A 23,815-nucleotide genomic window follows, 5' to 3' on the forward strand; every position below is an offset into this window, starting at 1 on the left:
AAGGCAGAGCAGCAGTGAGCGAGAGGAGAGATGGGGGTGGGGTGGATGTGGAAGGCCAACAGCTACAGACAGACCCCTGCCAAGTCCCAGGCTCCACACTTCACTGGCTGCTGCATTTTGTTCTAGTCATGTGACGTGCGAGAGGCTAACTGCAAGGCTCCCAGTCTGGCAGACGGCCTAGAGAGCAATAAAGGCTTTTCATGGCCAAGTTAACCCTTCCGTGATTTCCTGCAGTCTGCCATTTGTTTTACATTCAATAAGCACAAGTGAAACATAGCCAGCCCGCACTGCACTGCAAGCAGAGTGGCGCATTCTTGAGTAGTCGTGGTTTGGTTTAGTTTAGAGATACAGCGCGGAAACAGGCCCTTCGGCCCACCGGTTCCGCGCCGACCAGTGATCCCCACACACTATCCTACACACAACAGGGACAATTTACAATTTTACCAAGCCAATTAGTCTACAAACCTGTACGTCTTTGGAGTGCGTGAGGAAACCGGAGCACCCGGGGGAAAACCCACGCAACTCACGGGGAGAACGTACACACTCCGTACAAACAGCACCCATACTCAGGATGAGCACAATTTGCAGAGACAACACTTCAAACGATCTCCTTTAAGCATTCTGCTGCACTTGTCCCCTTCAGTGCCCCCAAGTAAGTCGACAAAAAGGGAAGGAGATTTCAAATCAAGAGCTAAATGAAAATGTCTTAACTCAGCATACTGCGTGAGCAAAGACATTTGACAGACTATTCTCCCTGCCCCAACAAGAACAATATGAATTAACTGCTACCCCCATTTCTAATTATTGTGAGGACTGAATATATTTTGATTCATCTCCCCCACCCCTTCCACAGAACCAAGTAAATTCAGGATTTTATGGGCACTTTCCAATTCCCAGCTCTGGTAAAATCAACCTTCCATTCACCACTCAATAGACAATAGGTGCAGGAGTAGGCCATTCGGCCCTTCGAGCCAGCACCCCCATTCACTGTGATCATCCATAATCAGTACTACTACCCCTTTCAATTTGTACACGTTCAATGAAAGCTGAGGCATACTACCGAGCACTTAGGTTAGTTAAACCCAGCGATAAGCATCCCAGAAATGTATTGGCATTTCTGGGACCAACAGAATTTGCTTTGGGATTTGTGAAAACAAGAACTAAAGGTGTTGTGGTAAAGTTCTCAATGGGTGATTTTGGCGTATTGAGGGTTAATGAGGTCTGAAAAGGTTCCCTGCATGCCTTCACTGCCGAGCCAACACTCACTCACCACCCCCAAAATCTCCATTCACACCATGAAAGAGCACGGCCAGTGAATTGACGGTCATCTCTGTGCTTTCACCAGGAGAAACTACTTTGTCGTTGCCCCAGGGATTAACTTTCTTCCTGCAGTTGCTGGAGGAACTTGGCCAGTCTCTGGTTGCAGCCTCCAGAGCTTCCTCCGGCCCTGAGAACTGAGCTCCATTCATTCCTCGAGCTGACCAGCTCCACATACACTGGAGACACGAGGTAAACAGAGGGAAGCGAGGGACAGAGCGGTGATGAAAGAAGCGGGCGAGAATTAAAAATACCGAGCTAAGAGGAATTAAAGGGAGAGCACGGATAATATAATAATATAAGTATATGGAGTACGGCACAAAGAGCTTAGGAGAGCAGTAAAACATGGGGGAAATTGAAGAGGATAAAAATAGAACATAAAACAGGGCAGCACAGGAACAGGCCATTCGGCCCACAATGTCCGAGCCGAGCAGGAGGTCAGGACCAATTCTATCTGCCTGTGCATAATCCATGTCTGTCCAAAAGTCTCTTTTAAGTGCCTTTAACTAATATGCCTCAACCACAGCCCCTGACAGTACATTGCAGACACTCACCACCCTATGTGTAAAAAACTTGCCCCTGCATATCTCATAGAGTCATATAGAGCAATAGGGTGTGGAAACAGGCCCTTCGGCCCACCTTGCTCACACCGGCCAACATGTCCCAGCTACGCTAGTCCCATCTGCCTGCCCTTTGTCCACATCCCTCCAAACTTGTCCTATCCATGTACCTGTCTGTTTCTTAAATGTTGGGAAAGTCATCTCCTTTGAACTTTGCTCTTCTCAGCTTAAAGCCGTGTCCTCCAGTATTTGATTTTTCCATACAGGGAAAAAAAGGTTCTGACTGTCTCCCCAATCTATGCCTCTCATAATTTTATATACTGCTATCAGGTATCAGCAGCCTCCAGCGAAGCAGGATTAACATAGGATTAGTGTCAATGTGTAGTTGTTGGTTGGCACCAACTTGATGGGCCATAGGACCTGTCTCTCTCAGTGACTCTCAATGGGTGAAGTGAAATGTGTGGCCCATGTTAGACCACAGTGGTGCAGAGTGAACCAGACTTGGGAGCTACAGCTCCCTGTGACAGGGAAGCAGAGAGGAAACAGCAGGATCTAAGTACAACAGAGGGAAAAAAGTAGAAAAAGAGCTGGCGGCAGAACTGCAGAAGAAGGGAAGCAATGATAGTGTGTGTTGAGTGGCGCCACGGGCTCACAGATTGCAGCAGAGCTCCATGCACAGGATCATTGGCTTTAATTATCTGAAAATATGAAACAGCACAAACCCAGAGCTCCACCCTTAGTCCTCCAATCCGTTCTTGCTGTGAGAACCGCTCCACAGGAGCACATCTTACCTCAGTTTCATGGAGGGAATGGTGGTGGGTGCAAATTGGCAGATGGATGATGAAAGAAGGACAGCAAGTGCTAGAGAGACTGGAACAGGGGTGGAAGGTGAAGGGAAATGAGTTGTAGGCCGAGAAAGGAAAACAATGTACGGTCCAACAATTAAATCTGTAACAATTCAACTCGTACAACACTCCTGCACAATATTAACTGGGTACAAAGTACAGATTTTTAAATGTTTTCTAACTCTAAGTAAATGCTTGAAGCGTTCTTGGTGCATTGTATGCAATATTGCTTGTGAACAATAGTTGGTGCTTTAAAGATCGTGTCACGTGACTGACTACTCTCTGGGCTGCAAGCAACCTTGAGCATAAGAGGTCTAAAACAGTCGATGAAGAACTCTTCAATAAGCTGTTGTTCCTTGTCTGAGTTCCCACTGCCTCATGTGTATGCATCTGCACATTCTACAATGGACTTTGTCGGAGGTCAAGGATTCAGTGAACACACACACACACTACACGAGATGAGCTTCCAAGGACTGACAGAGAGACTGGGGGAAGAGTCTCAGGCTGAGGGAGAGTACAATTGCCTCCCAGTTCCTCCCCTCAGTTCACATTGACCCCCATCCTCTTGGAAGCTCAGCTGGGAGAGAAGGTGGTCAAGTATATAAAATGATGAAAGGCATAGATAGGGTAGACAGTCTGAACTTTTTTTTTTCTATGGTGTAAACTTTACCCAAGAGGCTTTGAGATATTTAGGTGGATATGGAAGCAATGGAGGGCTATGCAGGCAGATGAGATTACGATTGACATCCTGTTTGGCACAGACATTGTGGGCCAAAGGGCCTTGTTCCTATGTTGTACTGTTCCATGTTCTATTGAATCAATCTTGATCCCTTGAACTACAGCTTCACACTACAGAGATAAATAGGTTGCAAAGGGTGATAGAGGAAGAGGGAAGGAGGTCAGAAGAGAAACTGAAGCAGATGGGTAAGTTCGGAGGGTAAGGAGACAAGATGCTGAGGGACGAAGAGCGGCAGATAAAGGAAGAGGGAGCAAATAAATCAAAACAATGCAGCAGAGAAATGCAACACAGATGAAGTCCATGTTTAAATCCTGGCCTGTCCCGATTAATCTACAACATGCTATTCTTGACCTAGGTATGAAGCTGGGGATCAAGGAGAGGATTAGGGTGGGGAAGCTGAGCAGATGTTCACAAGTGACAGTCGAATTAGACCATTCGGGCCATCGAGTCCACTCCACCATTCAATCATGGCTGATCTCTGCCTCCTATTCACACTTTCCTGCCTTCTCCAAAGACGTACAGGTATGTAGGTTAATTGGCTGGGTAAATGTAAAAATTGTCCCTAGTGGGTGTAGGATAGTGTTAATGTACGGGGATCACTGGGCGGCACGGACTTGGAGGGCCGAAAAGGCCTGTTTCCGGCTGTATATATATGATATGATATGATAACCCTTGACACCCATTCTAATCAAGAACCTGTCTATCTCTGCCTTAAAAATATCCACTGATTTGTCCTCCACAGCCCTCTATGGCAATGAGTTCCATAGATTAACTACCCTCTGATTAAAGAAGTTCCCCCTCACCTCCTTTCTAAAAGAGTACCCTTTAATTCTCCTAGACTTTCCCACCAGTGGAAACATCCTTTCCACATCCACTCTATCTATATTCCCCCAATGATCCTGGCTGGAAGAGATACATGCATGGGCTGACCGAGTGAGACCAGTTGCAAGCACTTCCTGAGGACAGTCTCCTGCCAAGACCCACCACTGAAAATCACAGGGCAAGAGTAAACTCTCGAATAAGGTGTCTGCCACTGACCTTTAGCTAGAGATACAGCATGAAAACAGGCCCTTGGGCCCACAGAGTCCACGCTGACCATCAATCATCCGTTCACACTAGTTCAATATTATCCCACTTTTGCATCCACTCCCTACACACTAGGGGCAATTTACAGAGGCCAATTGACCTACAAACCCGCACGTCTTTGGGACGCGAGGGGGAAACCGGAGAACCTGGAGGAAACCCACGCAGTCACAGGGATAACGTGCAAACTCCCCACAGACAGCTTCCGAGGTCAGGATCGAACCCGGGTCTCTTGCGCCGAGAAGCAGCGGCTCTACCAGCTGCGCTACTGTGACCTTTCCATCTCAACTGGTCCCAGGGAAAAAAGACCGATGTGTGGTGGGGAGCAGGGTGGAGGGGAGAGAAGCACCAACCAGTCAGTCGACCCAAAACATCACATTCTCTCTGAGCAAAACAAAGCAAAAGTGCTTTGCAACAGCGTTCATTCCTGCACCAAAACTATAAAGTCAATTAAAAACTTATATATTTTTTTAAAAGGCAGCAAAGTCTTCCTCTGTGGTTTTCAAACGATCAAAACAAATGCAGCTTTGAGAAGCAAGAAAGTGAAGCACCATCCCCACCACCCTGCGGTCGGTCTCTGCTGCTTTTTGCACAGAGAAGCGGATCCAGCAGTGCCTGAGCTCCACCAGCAGCAAGCCTAACATTCAGAAATGCAGGGGGAGAGAATGCCAGAAGGGAGCTTGGAAAACTGAACTGCCTCAAATATTTACAGACAAGACATTGATTTAAAGAAAATCAAGTCTGTGTGGTTTCAGACAAACTTATTGCAGGTCCTGAGAAATGACTGGGGAGGGAAATAAAAGGATTACAAAGCTATTATACCATTCTTTTAAAAAAAAACAGATCAATTCCCGTCGACTCTCAACCCAGTTCAATGGTTTGCAGGTCCCTGTGGACAGGCATCCTATGTTCCGTTCCCGGTTCTTCGTTCCTTTCTCTTGCAAGATCCAGGGCAACATTAGCTTCCCCTCCCACCCTCAAGCACTTTACCCTCAAGTGCCATCTTCTCCACCCCACATCCCTACCTCCCCTCTTCTTCCCCACCAACGGCAAGATCACGTGGGCAATGCCTTTCGTGAAGCATCATGTTTTAAAATCAAGATCCTGGGAATTCTTGTTCTCTCTGTCTCTCTCTCCCCTCTCTCTCTCCCCCCCCCCGTCTCTCGGTGTGTGTGTGTGTGTGTGTGTGTCTCTCTCTCTCCCCTGCACAAGCCTCGGACCCAGGAGAATAGGTTCAGCCTTTCCAGAAATCTGAATGGGTTTCAGGAAATGCAATTGATTTTCAGGTGCAGCTGCGTTCCATTAAAGGCAAAGAGACTGCGATAGAGAGGGAAAGAGGCGGGAGCCAGGGTAGATGGGCAGAGACAAAAGAGAGGGACATCGCAGTGGCTTCAATGATGTTGATGAAGTACGGTGTGCACACATTTCCTAAAGCACATTCGTGCCTCCTGTTTAAAAGCACCTCACTAGCTGCGAAGTGAACTCGGACATCCCCAGGACATATACACGCATGTATTCAGACTGCCAATACTGACTGCCTGGGCCACTCCATAAAAAGCCACAAGATCTGTGCACTTGAGAATTACATTGTCCCGCCATTGAAAAGCAAGTGCTGTAAGTGAGTGTAGTCCAGGAGAAAACTAACTATTTCATTTCAGGTGTCCGAATGGTTGACACGTGGATGTGCAAAAAATGCTGTGGAGTAACTCAGCAGGTCAGGCTGCGTCTCTGGAGAAAAAGGAACGGTGACGTTTTGGGCCGGAAGCCTTCTTCAGACTGAAAGTAGAGGTGAGGTGGGGGTGGGGAGGGAGGAATAAACTGGGGGCACAAGATGCACGGGACATCGTTTTTCCGCCATTGAGTGCCACTGAACTTTGAATCTGTTGAACTTTGTGCACAGTCCTGACAGGGTCAGCAGATTCAGCTGCCAGTCATGTTAACTCATCCTCCATATTGGAACCGACAGTATCATATCATATCATATCATATATATACAGCCGGAAACAGGCCTTTTCGGCCCTCCAAGTCCGTGCCGTCCAGTGATCCCCGTACATTAACACTATCCTACACCCACTAGGGACAATTTTTACATTTACCCAGCCAATTAACCTACATACCTGTACGTCTTTGGAGTGTGGGAGGAAACCGAAGGTCTCGGAGAAAACCCACGCAGGTCACGGGGAGAACGTACAAACTCCTTACAGTACCAGCAAAGAGAGTCAGGAACTGTGGGTGGACAATACATTGACTGATTCCACTGACCTATTTTTCCCCCGTCTTGGGAATTCATAAGCATGTTTGTTTAGTTTAGAGATACAGCGTGGAAACAGACCCTTCGGCTCACCGACAAGCGATCCCCGCACATTAACACTATCCTGCACACACTGGAGACAATTTTCCAATGACACCAAGCCAATTAGCCGACAAACCTGTACGTCTTTGGAGTGTGGGAGGAAACTGGAGATCCCAGAGAAATTCCACGCAGGCCACAGGGAGAACGTACAAAATCCGTACGGACAGCACCTGTGGTGAGGATCAAACCCGGGTCTGCGGCGTTGTAAGGCAGCAACTCTGCTGCTGCACCATCATGCCACTCTATAGTCACAGCCTATCTAGAGTGAGTATGTACACACCCGCAGGAGATGCCCACTCACCTCAACTGGCAAGAGGAACTCTGAAGGAATATATAGATGTACAGCACAGGAACATCATGCCAAGTTAAAACATGTCTTCTGTTTGTACATGATCTATGCATTCCCTGCATTTCTGTGCCTATCTAAAAGCCTCTTGGAGCCTTCACCACCACTCCTGGCAGCATATAAAATTCTGAAAGGATTGGACAGGCTAGATGCAGGAAAAATGTTCCCGATGTTGGGGGAGTCCAGAACCAGGGGTCACTGTTTAAAAATAAGGAGGTAGGCCATTTAGGACTGAGATAAGGAAAATCTTTTTCACCCACAGAGTTGTGAATCTGTGGGATTCTCTGCCACAGAAGGCAATGGAGGCCAATTCACTGGATGTTTTCAAGAGAGAGTTAGAATTAGCTTCTCAGGGCTAAAGGAATCAGGGGATATGGGAAAAAAGCAGGAACGGGGTGCTGATTTTAGATGATCAGCCATGATCATATTGAATGGGCTCAAAGGGCCGAAAGGCCTACTCCTGCACCTATTTTCTATGTTCCAGGCATCCACTATTACATTGCTCGTTTCACCTTGAAGCTGTGCCTGTAGTGTTTTGACATTTGCATCCTGGGAAAAAGGTTCTGATCGACGATCTATGCCTCATTTAATTTTACATACTTCTATCAGGTCTTCCCTCAATCTCTGGCACTCCAGAGACACCAATATAAGTTTGTCCATCCTCTCCTGAAAGGTAGTATAAGAAAATAACTGCAGATGCTGGTACAAATCGATTTATTCACAAAATGCTGGAGTAACTCAGCAGGTCAGGCAGCATCTCGGGAGAGAAGGAATGGGTGACGTTTCGGGTCGAGACCCTTCTTCAGACTGAAAGGTAATACCCTCTAATCCAGGCAACATTCTGGTCAACCTCTTCTTTGTCCTCTCCATCCTCCTGTTTGTAACCCGAACAGTTCACAAATCTTCAATTTGACCATGACCTGTCTGCCTTCTAACACCGAAGAAGGTGTCTGCAGATGTCGGTTATCCCATTGCAATAGTAGTCTCATGAAGCATTTTAAATCTTGTTCTGCCATTCTTGATAATACAGCTGATTTTACAACTACCTCCCACAGTTATCTCGGGCTAATAACAAGTCATATAAAAGGCATGGATAGGACAGGTTTGGAGGGATATGGACCAAATGCGGGCAGGTGGGACAAGTGTAACAGGGACGTTGGCCGGTGTGGACAAGTTGGGCCGAATGGCCTGTTTCCACATTGTCCAACTCTACGACTCTATAAATGATTTACAGTAGATGCGTATTTAAATGCTATAGACTAAAAACAGACACTGCTGTTGCGCCCGAAGGACAGCTTGTCTCCAAATAGGATTGGCAAAATGGAGACATCAGCGTGTTAACTAGACAGTGTTCTTCCTGGGTCTGGCAAAATTCCAGCTAGCGTTAAGAACAGTTGCTGCAGCCTCGCGGCAGCCGGCAAATCCATTCCGCCGGTCTCCCAAACACCTGTTCGCATGTTCCGATTCTGCACAAGCCTGGCGTTCATAAACCAGGGATGACCTGCAAAAGGTTTTTTCAAAGAAAGGGCCTGACCCGAAACGTCGCCTATCCATGTCCTCCTGAGATGCTGCCTGACCTGCTGAGTTACTCCAGCACTTTGTGTCTTATTTTATAAATCAGCGTCTGCAGTTCCTGGTTTCTGCAAGGGGCCTCGTATATTTTGGGGACTCAGGCTGCAACTTAGATATAGAGGTAACCAAGAGATCTTTTGCCCTAAACTGTAACAGGCCACCACTCTGTGACATCAATGGCAAAATACCATGGCTTGTCTATTCAATGATACAAATGACTATCTGGCCGATCAATCCATTCTGGGTACAGAACAACCAAAGAAAAGATAGAATAACCATGGCTTCAGGAAGGAGGGATCCTGAAATTCAGCTGGAATCTGGAAGGTGACATAGCAGTAGAGTTGCTGCCTTATCCGAGTTTCACTGTACCTTAATTGGTACATGTGACAATAAACAAACCTTTGAACCTTTATAGCGCTAGAATCGCGGGTTCGATCCTGACTGCAGGTGCTGTCTGTTCAGAGTTGGTACGTTCTCACGGTGACCTGCTTGGGCTTTCTCCGGGAGCTCTGGTTTCTTCCCACACGCCTAGGCTAATTGGCTTGGTATAATTGTACAATGTCCCCAGTGTGTGTTGGATAGTGTTAGTGTGCAGGGATCGCTGGTCATCGCAGACTCAGTGGGCCGTAGGACCTGATTCCGTGCTGCATCTTTAAGCCACCTGGTATCAGAGCGAGTCCTCGGCCTGTGATTGTGTGGCCCAGAGTGGGGAGTGGTATGTGGAAAACACTTCCTCTCGGAGTGCCGCAATGCAAACAGCGTTGAGGTGTAGATCACAACAGATTACAGGTCAGATTTGAACAGGGCCCTTTAATGCACATGGCTCTTCATTTTATCAAACTTCCACTACATCCAGCAACTTAAAGTTAAAAATGGATCCAAACAATCAATATCTCTCAGCTCATTTACTTCACCAATTTCTCTCTTTGGTTCCTGAGGTCCCAACTATTACGTTGCTTTATCTGACCTCACATATACAGATAATAGGAATTACGACTGTATTAATGAGAGGTCATGCATTTTCTTCAAAACTGGACCCCAATAGTTTCCTGAATAAAACCCATACGGTTTTGAGGAACAGATCAAGTCAAAATATGCAATTTATTCTAACTCCTTCCAAATCCAGAATTCCATTGCTATGACTAACATAGTTTCAAACTATTCATAGGCATTTGAGCGATTCCACTCATTGAAATATCCAGGTCTGTTAATTGTTGCCATTGAAATCACGGGGCATATTGGCACTGATATTGCCAGGTAAAGACCATGAAGGAAAGACCACATAAAGACCGGCGGAGGTCACAGCCTCAGAATTAAAGGACGTTCCTTTAGGATGGAGATGGATGATTTTTTTTTTAGTCAGAGGGTGGTGAATTTGTGAATTCATTGCCACAGAAGGCTGTGGAGGCAAATTCAATGGATGTTTTTAAGGCAAAGATAGATAAGATTCTTGATTAGTACAGGTGTCAGGGGTTATGGGGAGAAGGTTGGAGTTGAGAGGGAGATAGATCAGCCATGATTGAATGGCAGAGTATACTTGATGGGCCGAATGGCCTAATTCTGCTCCCATCACTTATGAACTATGAAGATCAGAATGAAGGCGCCCGACAGCAGTAACAGCCATTTTGTCTATGAGTTTGCCAATTGATCAGCTTACTGGCACGGGTAGGTCTGTAATTATCAGTGGTTCACACTAATGCAAGGCAGAACCAAATAATTACTCCATACACAGCTCATATTGCTAAACCTTTCTCACACTTCAAATGAACAGTTAAAACAAAGTACACGCAACCACCAATAAGGGTAAGTAAACCCCAACTGAATGAATTGATGCAATGCCCCTTGTATTAGGATCCATTGTGCAGGTTAACAGCGGTAAACAGGACTGGTTGTTGCTCTAGGTTTCAACAACTTCCTACAAAGTAGTAGGCAATGACTAAAATTAACCTGTTGGATTCCGACCAGAGTGTTAGTCACTGAACAGATTTTATTTGCGAGGGAAAGCTATAAAGCTAACAATATCACTGGCATCAGGAAGAGATTTTACTTCTGCATTTCATTTGTTTCCTATTGTCCAAAGCCACAATAATTATGGGTGCTAATACCTCTCACTGGCCGGTTGTTTAGAAATCAATAAGCTGGGTCTTTGTGGACACATTTAGCAATTGGATAAGGGACGCGCAATTGGTGAAGTATGTTGATGCTTTTACATGGCGCGTAGAAATAAGATGCCATCTCGTCTGCTCCGAGTGTCTTCTCTGTTGCATGATGGATTTAGAAAATTGGAACGCAGAAGCAAGCTAGACGTTTTAACAAGGGTATCGTTGCCTCTGAAAGGCTGGAGCAATTAGGCTTGTATACACTGGAATTTAGAAGGATGAGGGGGGGATCTTATTGAAACATATGAGATAATTAGGGGATTGGACACATTAGAGGCAGGAAACACGTTCCCAATGTTGGGGGAGTCCAGAACAAGGGGCCACAGTTTAAGAATAAGGGGTAGGCCATTTAGAAGGGAGATGAGGAAGAACCCTTTTCAGTCAGAGAGTGGTGAAGGTGTGGAATTCTCTGCCTCAGAAGGCAGTGGAGGCCAGTTCGTTGGATGCTTTCAAGAGAGAGCTCGATAGAGCTCTTAAGGATAGCGGAGTGAGGGGGTATGGGGAGAAGGCAGGAACGGGGTACTGATTGAGAGTGATCAGCCATGATCGCATTGAATAGCGGTGCTGGCTCGAAGGGCTGAATGGCCTACTCCTGCACCTATTAAAGTTCAAGCAATTTGGTGCCAAATGGCGGGTTTTATTACACACATCTGAAGCAAAGCCAATTCCCAGATTTCACAAACAAAGTTCAAGGAATGCGCCTCAAGAAACCGGTCAGCGTTCAGAATGGGAATCCTCGGACGCAACTTCAACTTGTGAGAGCCCACACACAAATGCAGCCTACGCCTGGGTGGGGGCAGGAAGCCTCTATATGCAGGGAACAGACTTCACCACAAGACTGCAATCTTTGTTGGTTTCCAATTTTAAATTGGCTGCTTCAAGACAAGACTGTATAGACAGAGTTCACAGGAAAAAAAAAACATGCTGTAAAATGAAAGGGATACAATTATCATACTTCAGTAATGTAGGCTGGTTTACAGTCCTCTATTTTGCCCATTAAAGCCAACCCTGTATTAAATCCCATCCAGCATCAGATCTGCCTCAGCTGTGGATTAAAATGGATCATTCATGTCGGGAACTTACAAACCTTCATATCCTACCACCATGCCTAGTTACTAAGTCTTGAAAATGTTACAACAGGTTCAATAATATTACAAATCACCAATCATATATTTACAAATCATATATTTTATATATATATATATATATATATATATTATATAGAGAGAGAGAGAGAGAGAGAGAGAGAGAGAGAGAGAGAGAGAGAGAGAGAGAGAGAGAGAGAGAGAGAGAGAGAGAGAGAGAGAGAGAGAATACACATATAGAACTCATCATTATTCACCTGGAAAACAAATGTTCCTACACTGGTAATGCAACACACCATGAATATCATGGAAAACTAGACACCAAGCCTACTGTGCTACAGCATGTGCAGTAGATAAATTATTCTAGGACACCGGAATACATGTCAAAAGATACTATTGCCTAGACTCTGGACTTTGGGCATTCCCATTGTGCTGATTGAGTACAGTACACAGCATTACCACCAAACTGGAAGCCACATAAAAAAGCTGGGACATCATCCTTGCTTTAAGAAATGTTTATAGTTTCCTGTGTTAGGGTGAATAATGACAGCTCATGCCTGATCCAATTTCTTGCTTGGTGGGACCACAGAAAGAAATGGCGCATAAGCTTCACAAAACAGCCCGCTTCTCATGTGCAATTTTCGCATAAATGGATCTAATTTCTGTACATCTTGTGCAGTTGGAATACCACAGTACACCACAATAATGCCACTGAGAATATTATAGCACACCTGCTAATTGAATACTCTGGTATTCCCATCCTCTTGCACTAAGGAGACTTTGACCTCCAAACCTGGGTGGGAATGTAACAGGACCAGTTCTGAACCTCAACACAATGAAGTAGCCATTAAGGATAAAGAACATCCCCCTGGAATCACCAGCCCCCCTTTTCCCCCACTCAAATAATCCTTTACTAAATAATGTTTTTTTAATTAAATTGTGAACATCCTATTTTAACACTCAAGAGGAATCACAGTGTCATTAACTGGCTGGGAACATTACCTGAAAGCCCCCCAGGAGCCGTATAATGAGTTCCCCCAGTTTCAGTCGAGGGAGGCACAGAGTCTGGCAAATCTGCTGGAAGCAAAAGGAAAAACACACATTAAAGTAAGTCATAACATTTTATTTCCTGCCATCGAATTGAGTCATTCAACCTGAATGTCACATAATTATGAGGTCTCTTTAGTTAAGATGCTTAGCACCACTGATTGACGAGGCTCACACATAAAGAACAGTCGTTTCAACAAGATATTGGGGAGACACCAATGGGCATGGAACCGTAATCCCCCCCCCCAGCAACTCACCATCATTAGGGAGTAAGGAGCTCACCAGCTAGTGGGAAAAACAATGCCTCTTCAAAACAGCAGGGAAGTTGAGCAATTAGAAGAATTATCTTGTTTTAGTTTAGTTTAGAGATACAGCGCAGAAACAGACTATTCGGTGCATCGAGTCCGCACTGACCAGCGATCCCTGCACACTATCCAACACACACTAGACAATTTACAATTTTACCGAAGCCAATTAGCTGACAAACCTGTACGTCTTTGACGCAGGTCACTGGGAGAACGTACAAACTCCATGCAGACAGCACCCATAGTCAGGATCGAACCCAGGTCTCTGGCACAGTAAGGCAACAACTCTACCGCTGCCCCACCGTAGCGACCTGTTCATGTGCCTCAACAGCTTATCCAGGCATGTACCAAAGTACGTCCTCTCTGCAGTCTGAACCATCAGGCACAGGCTTACTTAAATATGGCAGCACTGTAGAGGTTAAATTGGTGGGGAGCGAAATACAGCTTAAGGGAAGCACATCCCAGAAAGTCATGCTACAAAAGCCAGTTTCTGCTGAAAGTACAGCAAAGGCGTTTGGTAAACTAACACAGAATTCATTCAGCCTTCAATAAGCTAACCTTTACTTCCGTTTTCCTGCATTTCACTTTTTGATTTCGCTGATGAAAGCCATCTCCAAAAAAAAGTTTTTGCCTTGTTTTTCGTGCTACAGTTCAGCGTAAGAACTGGATAGTGAGGGAGTGATGTGTGCTCATTTTCTTTGGCTCTTCTCCAAGATATTTCCATTTCCTAGCCAGCCAAATTGAAATACCTCAAATACTAGGCGACTCATTAGAACTTAAGAGCAGTATGTTATTTGGGAAGACCAAGCCTATATTAAGAGTGAGCACAATTGTACTGTGTCTCTTCACATCTCTTCTGTTCTCTGTGCTATTAAACGTCTGTTGATTCAGACGATTGCACTTAAGAAATGTGCCGGATATCTTCAGGTTTCAGCTCAAAATCTCTCCACAAAAACTACTTTTCACCTACAACAACATCTTAGTGCATTGAATCCAAACTCCCCTCCACTCACAACACAAGAGGCTTTTCCAAACTCAGCTTCTGATTGTTAACAAACAGAGATATCTCACATTTCAATATGGGATTATTACTATTCTCTACATCAGAGTAACTTGCAAAAAACTCATGAAAAACAAAAGTTAGCCGAAATATAAGGGAAAGCTCAAAATCCTGGGACAACGTGTGCTAAACCCCCATCCACTGTCTGTCTTTATTGAAAGGCAATTTCTCAGAAGATTTCAAGACCTAAACTGTCCTGAGGTATTTCTTGTGCTTCTCTGGGGAGTGATCTTGTCTGTTGATTGCTCAAACACAGAGTAGGTCAATGAGATGAGCTGTAAGACCTGCCTGCCATCCTTGTGGGTAACAAAGGGCCCAAGTGCAGTCACATATGCAACAATGGTTGCAATGTTGCAGATTTTTGCATATAGTTTATAGATTTTTGTTTGCTCACTCCCCAACTAATTGCTCCACTACTTGCCCACACTGGCCAACATATCCCACTTGCCTGCGCTTGATCCATATCCTTCCAAACCTGTCCAGAGGAAGGGCACCAATCTCAGTAGATAAACCTTTTTAATCCACCCTACTGATACAGCAGCAGGGATGGAATGTCTGTTGGATCTTTCTGGCTAGTTTGCTTCAATTTGATGCTGACCAGTACCAGCAGTTAACCCTTAAAAATAAAAATTTGATTCAAGACATACAAGTAGATTAGCAAGTACCCCCTATTGGGAACCACAATGGGGCTCTCCTTGGAAACCATATTCAGACACTTTGACTTGTGGGAATGGTCAGCATCTCCAAAATGAGGGAATGCAAAGACACAAGGATACCTCTCCCTCAGGTTCCAAACGCCAAAGTTGGCAATACTTCCCAAAAGTAATTGGGCTTTTCCTTCCATAAAAGCAGCTTCAGATTGTGTCCCTCTATTTACATAGATAACACTAGTCCTTATGTCAATACATGCAATAAGTTATTCCACCTCAGCTAATGGGGCACATCAGGTGCTGTTTGTCTATTTCCCTACAAGGGCCAAGTTTTGTTATCTGTTGCCAAATTTACTATTATTTCCTCTGTTGGGCAGAAATTTGGATTAGTTGCGAGCAGAAACTTTCATTTGGGAGGGTGTAGATACGGCACTCAAAAACAGGCCAACACATGTTCCTTGAAGTTAGCACATTTCTTCAAAAGATGCAGGTCAGAGCACTAAAGCCCACTCCTTACCCAACTCAACAAATATCTTAATGGGCGGCACGGTAGCGCAGCGGTAGAGTTGCTGCTTTACAGCGAATGCAGCGCCGGAGACTCAGGTTCGATCCTGACTACGAGCGCTGCACTGTAAGGAGTTTGTACGTTCTCCCCGTGACCTGCGTGGGTTTTCTCCGAGATTTTCGGTTTCCTCCCACACTCCAAAGACGTACAGGTATGTAGGTTAATTGGCTGGGTAAATGTAAAAAATTGTCCCTAGTGGGTGTAGGATAGTGTTAATGTACGGGGATCGCTGGGCGGCACGGACTTGGTGGGCCGAAAAGGCCTGTTTCCGGCTGTATATATATGATATGGTGATAAGTTATATAAAATTAGTTCAATTGTAGGAATAAAGCAGCCGAGTTTTAAGAACGAGTACTAAATTCAGATAAATCAAACTTAGTCAATTAGTTTAGTCTGAAGAAGGGTTCCGACCTGAAACATCACCCGTCCATGTTCTCCTGAGATGCTGCCTGATCTGCTGAATTACTCCAGCACTTTCGTGTAAACCAGCATTTGCAGTTCGTTGTTTCTACTCATTCGGTTAATTCATGCCTGATCAGTCCTTGAATTTATACAGGCCCTCCCCAGCTTACGAGCAGCCAATTTAGGTACAGTCCATGAACAAGAACCAGCGTTTGAGAGAACAGCGGGTTGGATGTGACAGCTGCTGTGGGACTGCAGGCATCTTCTGCCAGGTGGAGGATTGGTTCATGGTCCAATTCAGATTTGCAAATGGTTCGGGTTGTGAACAGTTCTCAGGACTGGAAGGAACTCTGCCGTAACCTGGGGAGGAGCTGTACTCCTTAAAACACTTCCTTAATAAAACCAATGACTGCTGAAAACAACTGGTCTGTATGGTGTCCCTGGCTGTGTCTTCAAGTCTTCTGCAGATGTATTTGCTGACATCTTTAACCTCTCATTAGTCCATACTGAGGTCCTCGTCTGATGTCTTCAAGAAGACCACTATCATTCCCGGTGCCAAAGAAAAGTAAGGTACCGTGCCTTAATAATGACCGTCCAGTGATTCTGACATCCACCATCGTGAAGTACTTTGATAGACTGGTGATGGTGCCAGTTTCCCAGCCAGCCTTGATCCACTGCACTTTGCTTAACTTCACAATAGGACCACAGAAGATGCCATCTTCCTGGCCCTAAACTCATCTCCGAAATGCCGAGACAACACGGAGTCTCCCACATGAGACTCCTCTTTATCAACTATAGCGCCGCCTTTAACAACATAATCCCATCCAAACTCATCTCCACTCATGGACCCAGGAATCAGCACCTCTCTCTGCCATTGGATCCTCGCCTTTCTGACCCACAGACCATAAATAGTGAAGATATGTGACAGCACCTCCTCAGATAACACTAAACATAAATACAATTAATTCAAACTCAAGCAATGACAACTCTTGAGCATCCAGACTTACATACGAGGTTACCAAATCTTCAAAGCATAATATGCTGACTGTAACATGACAATCGGGAAAGCCTGAGAAGAGCCCAAACCAAAACATCACCTACTCCACACCTCTGTCCCATGTCCTCCAGAGAAGCTGCCTGACCATGCTGAGTTATTCTAGAATTTGTGTTTTTCTTTCAATGATTGTGCAAGTATCAGTGTTTCATTGGGATAGGAGCGTAGGTGAAAAGATGAGATAGAAGACAGCTTGCCTGAATTGTAGCTTGTTCAATCTCCGGATCACAAGTGTGAAATAAATTTGAAGTAAAAGTCAGTTTGCATGGGAGATGAGATCTCTGCTCCTGACTTAGTTCAGGCGAGACAGAGGGGAAAGCCAGACATGAAAGACAGGCTTTTTGGGCAAGACACAAACAAGCTAGTGGTGAACACCCATGCATTTGTACACCAGCATATGAGATGCTTCAGAAGATGGGTGTGTTGAATGGAAAGTCAAGCATCCGATGATGAACTAGTGGCTTCATGACTCTATTTAATTGGAAAAGTAAACATATTTCAAAGGCAATACGTAAATATTACATTTATAGAGCACCTTTCATAACAAGATCCCCCGAGTCTCTTTGGAGCCACTCAAACATCTCATCAACACCACAACCAATTTTCATGCAGGCAGGTCTCCCAAACAGCAATGAGTGTTGGTTGAAGGGACTAATATTTGCCAGACACCAACCAGGGAGATTTCTGGCATAACACTCTTCCAAATCCAGCAGCGTTTGATGGTGCAGCAGTTAGCCTGGCATGACACTGGAATGTCAGTTTGGATTTTGTGTTCAAATCTCTGTAATGGATCTTCAATCCACAACCTTCTGAGTCAGAGGTTGAGAGTGCCGCCACTGAGCCACAGCTTGCAACTTAAGAAAATAATTCCCGTGTTTAACATTATTATTGACCCATTTCCACAGACATACATCTCGGCCCACCTCACCCAAAGGAATATCACAGTCAACATTCCTGCTTCTCTCTTCTAATGCAGAGCACTGTGTGCCACAAGGCGGCTTACTTCAGACAACCACATCATTTCCCCGTCCAGCCCTGGCGACAAAGAAAACATTCCTGTGCTCTCTACCCAGTGCCGCTGCGACTGAACTTGTGTAAAAGAACCAATGTGCTCCAACAAGTCAGAACTCACCGACGCCGGCCACTTTGTCGCCAGGACTGGACAGGGAAATGTTATTGAGAGTACAAATGTTGCTCTCAAGATGGCAGCCTATGGGGTTGATGAATATGGCTTTCATGGGTGGGACAGACGTGGAGCAGAGGGCTAGAGCATTATGTGTGCAATTCCACACAGCAGAGTACAACATTTGACTCATACAATCTCTTCCCAAGATTCGTTCTTGCACACTCCACAAAGAACAGTTTGGACAGGCCGTACCTTGAAAGTAATGCCTAAACTGAGAAATCATAAAAGATCCAAGAGTGTTCCCTATTGATAAAAGAACATAGATTTGTAACTGTAAACCTTCACTATTTTTCCCATACACAGAAATACTCAAAGCTTTCTCATGAACGTTACTGCTCAATACCAACCCTCATCAAGGGTCACGACCTGAATCGTCACATATTCCTTTTTTCCAGAGATGCTGCCTGACTCGCTGAGGTACTCCAGCATTTTGTGTCTATCTTCTCATTTGAATAATCTGCTCAGTGTTGCAGGTGACTCCCAGGTGAAGCACAGTTTAGCTGCACACCAAAGGTTGAGCAAAGAACACAGGTGGACCAAAGAGCCCACTCCTTTGCAAGGACAACTGCTTTTAAGAGCAGTTGGGGTTTTCTTAAAGAAACAGTAAAAGTACTGCATCATATAGAATCAGAAGATTAGATCCCCAATCTCTATAAAGTCAGTTTCCTCAGCTAGCATAACATTGAATTAGTGCAAATGGCTGCAGAGGTCCTGGATTAGACATAAAACCTTACAGTACATTAAAAGGCCCTTCAGCCCACATTGATTGTGCTGAACATGATGCGAAGTTAAACTAATCTTTTTTGACTGCGTTGATTCATATCGCTCCATTATCTGCATATCCACATGCCTATCTAATAGAAGATAGACACAAACACCTGGAGTAACTCAGCGGGTCAGGCAGCATCTCTGGAGAAAAGGAATAGGTGACGTCTCGAACCGAAGCGGCACCTATTCCTTTTCTCCAGAGATGCTCTCTGATCTGCTGAGTTACTCCAGCTTTTTGTGCTATCTTCCGTTTAAACCAGCATCTGCAGTTCCTTCCCACACAGTTTGTCTGCCTATTTAATAGCCTCTTGGACCCACCACAGTACTGGCAGCACATTCCAGACACTTACCATTCTCCGTGTGAATAACTTGCCCGTTAAACTTCCCCCCTCTAACCTTCAAGCTATGTCCCCTGGTCTTTGACAGTTCCATGCCTACCCTATCAATGCCTCTTATAATTTTATATACTTTCATCAGGTCTCTACTTTACCTCCCACGCACGAGAGAAAACAATCCAGTTTCTCCAACCACACCTGATAGCTTATACCCCCTAATTCAGTGTTCTAATAAAACTCTTCTGCATCATCTTCAAAACACTCTTCTGCATCATCTTCAAAACACACACTCTTCCAGGAGGCAAAAAAAAATATTGAGAACCATCGAGTTCCCAATTAAATATCATTAAAACTGAACACTTGGTCATTGTCACATCACAACCTGCAGGAGCTTGCTATGCAGAAGACCAGTCTGGTTATGGCAGCAACTTACTTGTTTTAAAGGCTGTGGATGTACTGAGAAGATGATTATGGTGTAGATGGTGGCCCTGAGATGTGACGGGCAGTAACTTGACCAAACCCACGAATTATATGGGTTGAACCTAATAACTCGCATATTAAATGCGATCCACTGCTTTTTCATACATAAAGGAGAGGGCGATAATCTTTTCCACGTGTAATTCTATAGTTGTTTCATGCAGCCAGAGTGAAAACCATGCTTGGTGTCTTGGTGTACAAAGTGCATTTATTATGCTTTTACTGTAAGATGTAAATGGATTCTATTTTGCCCCGACAAAAGTAACCAAGAAACAAGAACAAATCCTCCCCCCCCCCCCCCCCCCCAATTGATCACCTGATCACATCGACAATCTCCTGCCGGTTCGATTTCCTACCAATGTCCTGAATCAATTCTGCTCCTGGTGGGGACTCCTAATAACATCGTCCACCCTCGCCCGCTTCCCCAGGATTTAACTCCATGGAAATACCCGCTACGGTCTCGTTAAAGACATCGTTACAACTCTTTTCCACAAGTATATATGTACACTGTTACAAATTCGGGGTTTCTGGGAGTGGAGCCTATATTAAAAATGCAGAAAAATACATAAATCATAAATAACGAGCACAAGACTTACCAGACTGTTTGAGCGAGTCCATTGGAAATTTGGAATAGGGAGGCGGGGGTAACTCTGCAAACATAAAAATAAAAGAGAAAAGGGCAAAGCCATGAGAAGAGATAGAAACTCATGATAACACTGGCAGGAGAGCCGGCATTCTTTCGTAAACTGTTTGTCTTAACTCTGGGGGCTGGAGGCAGAACAGCAAAGGCGGCGATCGCCTTGATAGTTAACAGTCACATAAACAAAAGAGTCAGCCTGGCGCCAGTCTCACTGATATGCAACTTGTGTGTCTAATCGCCCCTCCTTGCCTCACGTAAAACGCTTCTACTCTGGAAATTACTACTGAATCAGACGGCCTGAGAATCTCCCCGCGCCATCTAACTGGAAAATCACCCATTTACCGCGGCGACAAGTCTTGCAGACAACTTTTTTTCCCCCCCTCTTGTCATTTAAAAACTTTTATCTACTTGATGGATACATTTAACGCGATTTATAGGATGTTTGAAATGACTTCCGTCCTCAAAGGAATGCGAATTTAAACAATAATTCTTGACATTCAGTTAATTCCAAGAAATACTGGAGACATTTTTTTTAAAAGTCAACGATTACCCCACACACTCCTATACTTCTCCCTGCATGTAATAATTTACATTTTCAACTCAGATCCCAATAACGTTTGGTTTTATGGGCAGTTTTAAATCTTCGGACAGTGTGATCCAAGTTTTTTTTTTTTACAAACTCCCCCTGAACTTGTTTTGGACCGGATTACTCTTTTAAAGTCGGTTCTCCGGGAATTAATTCTTAATATTGGATAACACTGGGTTGTCAGCAAAATATATTATTTTAAATAGTGATTTTAAATGATATATTTAGCTGAAATAGTGATTTTAAATGGAAACAATCAGGAGGCAAATACAAACTTCTTAAATCATATTGAACATAAGATTAATAAAACCCCAGTGTTCTTTAAAAAAGGGCATGCTTCAGTGATGTACATAAAACTGACTCGGAGTAAAGGACTGAAGGTTATTGTCTCTCGAATTAAAAATAAAAATTATTATTGCTGCAACATCTTTCCTGCTCCGTAAAAGGTGGACCCAGGTGATTGCAATATTCAAACGAGTGGGGAATTCGTGAAACGGCCAAGAGCCTTAAAAAAATGTCACTTAAAACATAGCCGAATTGATGTTCGCTTAAAACATTAAATAATTAAGTATGAGTCATGGTTTCTTACCGAATTCACAGAGTCTGCTAAGGTGGTGTGGGTTACAACAGACGGAATCCGGGTTGTTGGTTCCGTATGATTCACAGCAATAGAGTCTTTTCAGTTCCGAAGAGTTTCTCAGATCAGGCCAGCGGAAGACTTTGCAGATCAGTACCGGTAGGGAGTAAGTTTGTTTGCTGAGTTTAGGCTCGATCATCCTGGGCAAGAGGAGGCAGCCGGTACGGGCTCCCCCTTTACTATCCACCGCTTGCAACAACAATTCCAACTGCTTCTCCTTCAGTTTTTTCAGCAGGGAGTGAGTGAGGGTTTTCAATTCGGGGTCGGAGGTTGTGTATTTCGCCCCTTTGCCCCCACAGCACCCGCTGCCACTGCTGCCGCCGCCTCCTCCTCCTCCTCCTCCTCCCCGGTTTGCATCGCCCTCGTTATCCGTCTGCCCGTCTGCTTCTCCCAACGCACGGCTTCTCCAAAGTCGCCGGACAAGACCCGATCGTTTCGTCCTGAACATGCGAGATGAAGCTCCACCAGAGAGAAATCTGCTAAAATCCAGCCAGGTACAGCAAAAACATACCCGCAAAACATGAATCCAGCCTGTTCCCGATGGCAAAAACACAGTAACAGCCGCACGGATCTGTAGCATACGCCACCCTCTTGGTTTTTTGTTTTAAAAAAAAAGGATTAAAAAAAAATAAAAGATTCGGAAAAAAATGGTTTAAACAATGCTGCAGTTAAATATATATAAAAGGGGGTTAGTGCGGCTCCCCAAAGATACAATCATGCATTGTAACCCACCGATATAAAGTAGAAAAAATGTAGCCAAGCATATGTATCCATTGAAATGTAAACCAAGCGTTCGTTCCCTTGTTCCTTCCTTGGTTTTTGGATAGATTAATCCAAACCCTTAATCCGCCGGGCAAGGCTCTTTAAATGACTGTGGCAAGATCGTTTTCTTCCTTAGGCTTCGTCCTCGCTTCTTCCTTTCCGCGTTCACAGATACACAGGCAGTGTCTCTTTTCTTTTCTTTTTGGGGGGGGGGGTTTAATATGTTCCTGCTTTCTTCTCTCTCTCTTCAGCTCGGCTTGAACGTGCTCCTGCTTGTCGCTTTCCCACTACTAACTTAATCCCTCTTTCTTTATACATTTGATATTTTCACGATTCATCCGAGGTGGGGTTGGGGGAGAGGGGGTTGGGAAAGAGATAACCCGGAGAGTTGTCGTCGCCGTTTGCAGCTCCTACTCCAATCCGCCTAGGCTGTGGATTGATTTCCTGCGAGCTCCGGACTCCTGGCTGAAACTGACACAAGGAGTTGAAATGCACAAGCTCTTGGTTTGGCTGCGCATTGGCGCGGTCGATCACGTGTACGTCTAGACACTTCGTCGCGGCCCCCGGTTTAAAGTGATTGTTACGCAAACAAGCGATCACATTACTAACAGACCTCTTTACTTATAACCCTCCCCTCCCTCCCTCCCTCCCTCTCTCAACACACACGGGCACCATTACAGCAAAACCCACTGTGAACATTAAACCACTATTAATAAATAACATCAACATTTAATGCACTTTGGGCGGGGAGCGAGAGAGAGAGAGAGAGGAAAAAAAACCGATCAACTGGGATTTTGAGAAGTGAAACTTGCATCTCTTGTCTCTTGTATATATATATATATATGTATATAAAGAAACCTCCTCCTCCCCTTTCACTGGAATTCTGTGCATTGCACGGAACTAGGTAACGGCGCCGAGATGTGTTCGCAGACTGTGCGGGGTTTTTTTCTTTGGTTATTGCACGTTGCTATGCTACGTGTGGAGACAGGGCGAATTAGACGTGAGACGGATTTTGCGGGCTGCCTTCAACCTTTGACACGGTTCATTTGTGCGTTTCGGATAGCTAGGCTAGGTCAACGTTAACTTTCTGTTTCTTCACAGCGCCTTGAAGTGAACGTTGTGAAACCGTGCCTCACAAACGGCTGATTGACACCGTCCGAGATTGTGGTTCCGACATGTGTGTCCATCCACACACACACACACTACTGCCATTCTGAGCCAACAACAACTTGCGCTCATTTTGTGCCAACGATGTAGGAAAAATTGTTGGATGATGTTATCG

General features: G+C 44.8%; 1 protein-coding gene across 2 annotated transcripts in view; it reads right to left on the reverse strand.

The window, feature by feature from the left end:
- The window catches only part of smad7 (SMAD family member 7), a 42,933-nt gene extending 19,931 nt beyond the window's left edge, over positions 1-23,002 (reverse strand). The window contains exons 1-3 of one of the 2 annotated variants that reach the window (XM_078409430.1): positions 21,724-23,002; positions 20,505-20,558; positions 13,062-13,133 (exon numbers count right to left, since the gene is read on the reverse strand). In XM_078409430.1, the coding sequence (XP_078265556.1) occupies positions 13,062-13,133; positions 20,505-20,558; positions 21,724-22,351 (754 nt within the window). In that variant the 5' untranslated portion in view covers positions 22,352-23,002. Of the gene's footprint in view, positions 1-13,061; positions 13,137-20,504; positions 20,559-21,723 lie in introns of both variants that reach the window. The other variant, XM_078409421.1, reaches the window with a different exon arrangement.
- Positions 23,003-23,815: the final 813 nt, after the last annotated feature.

This window comes from Rhinoraja longicauda, chromosome 1 (genome assembly GCF_053455715.1).
Source record: "Rhinoraja longicauda isolate Sanriku21f chromosome 1, sRhiLon1.1, whole genome shotgun sequence".
In the NCBI taxonomy this organism is placed as follows: Eukaryota; Metazoa; Chordata; class Chondrichthyes; order Rajiformes; family Arhynchobatidae; genus Rhinoraja; species Rhinoraja longicauda.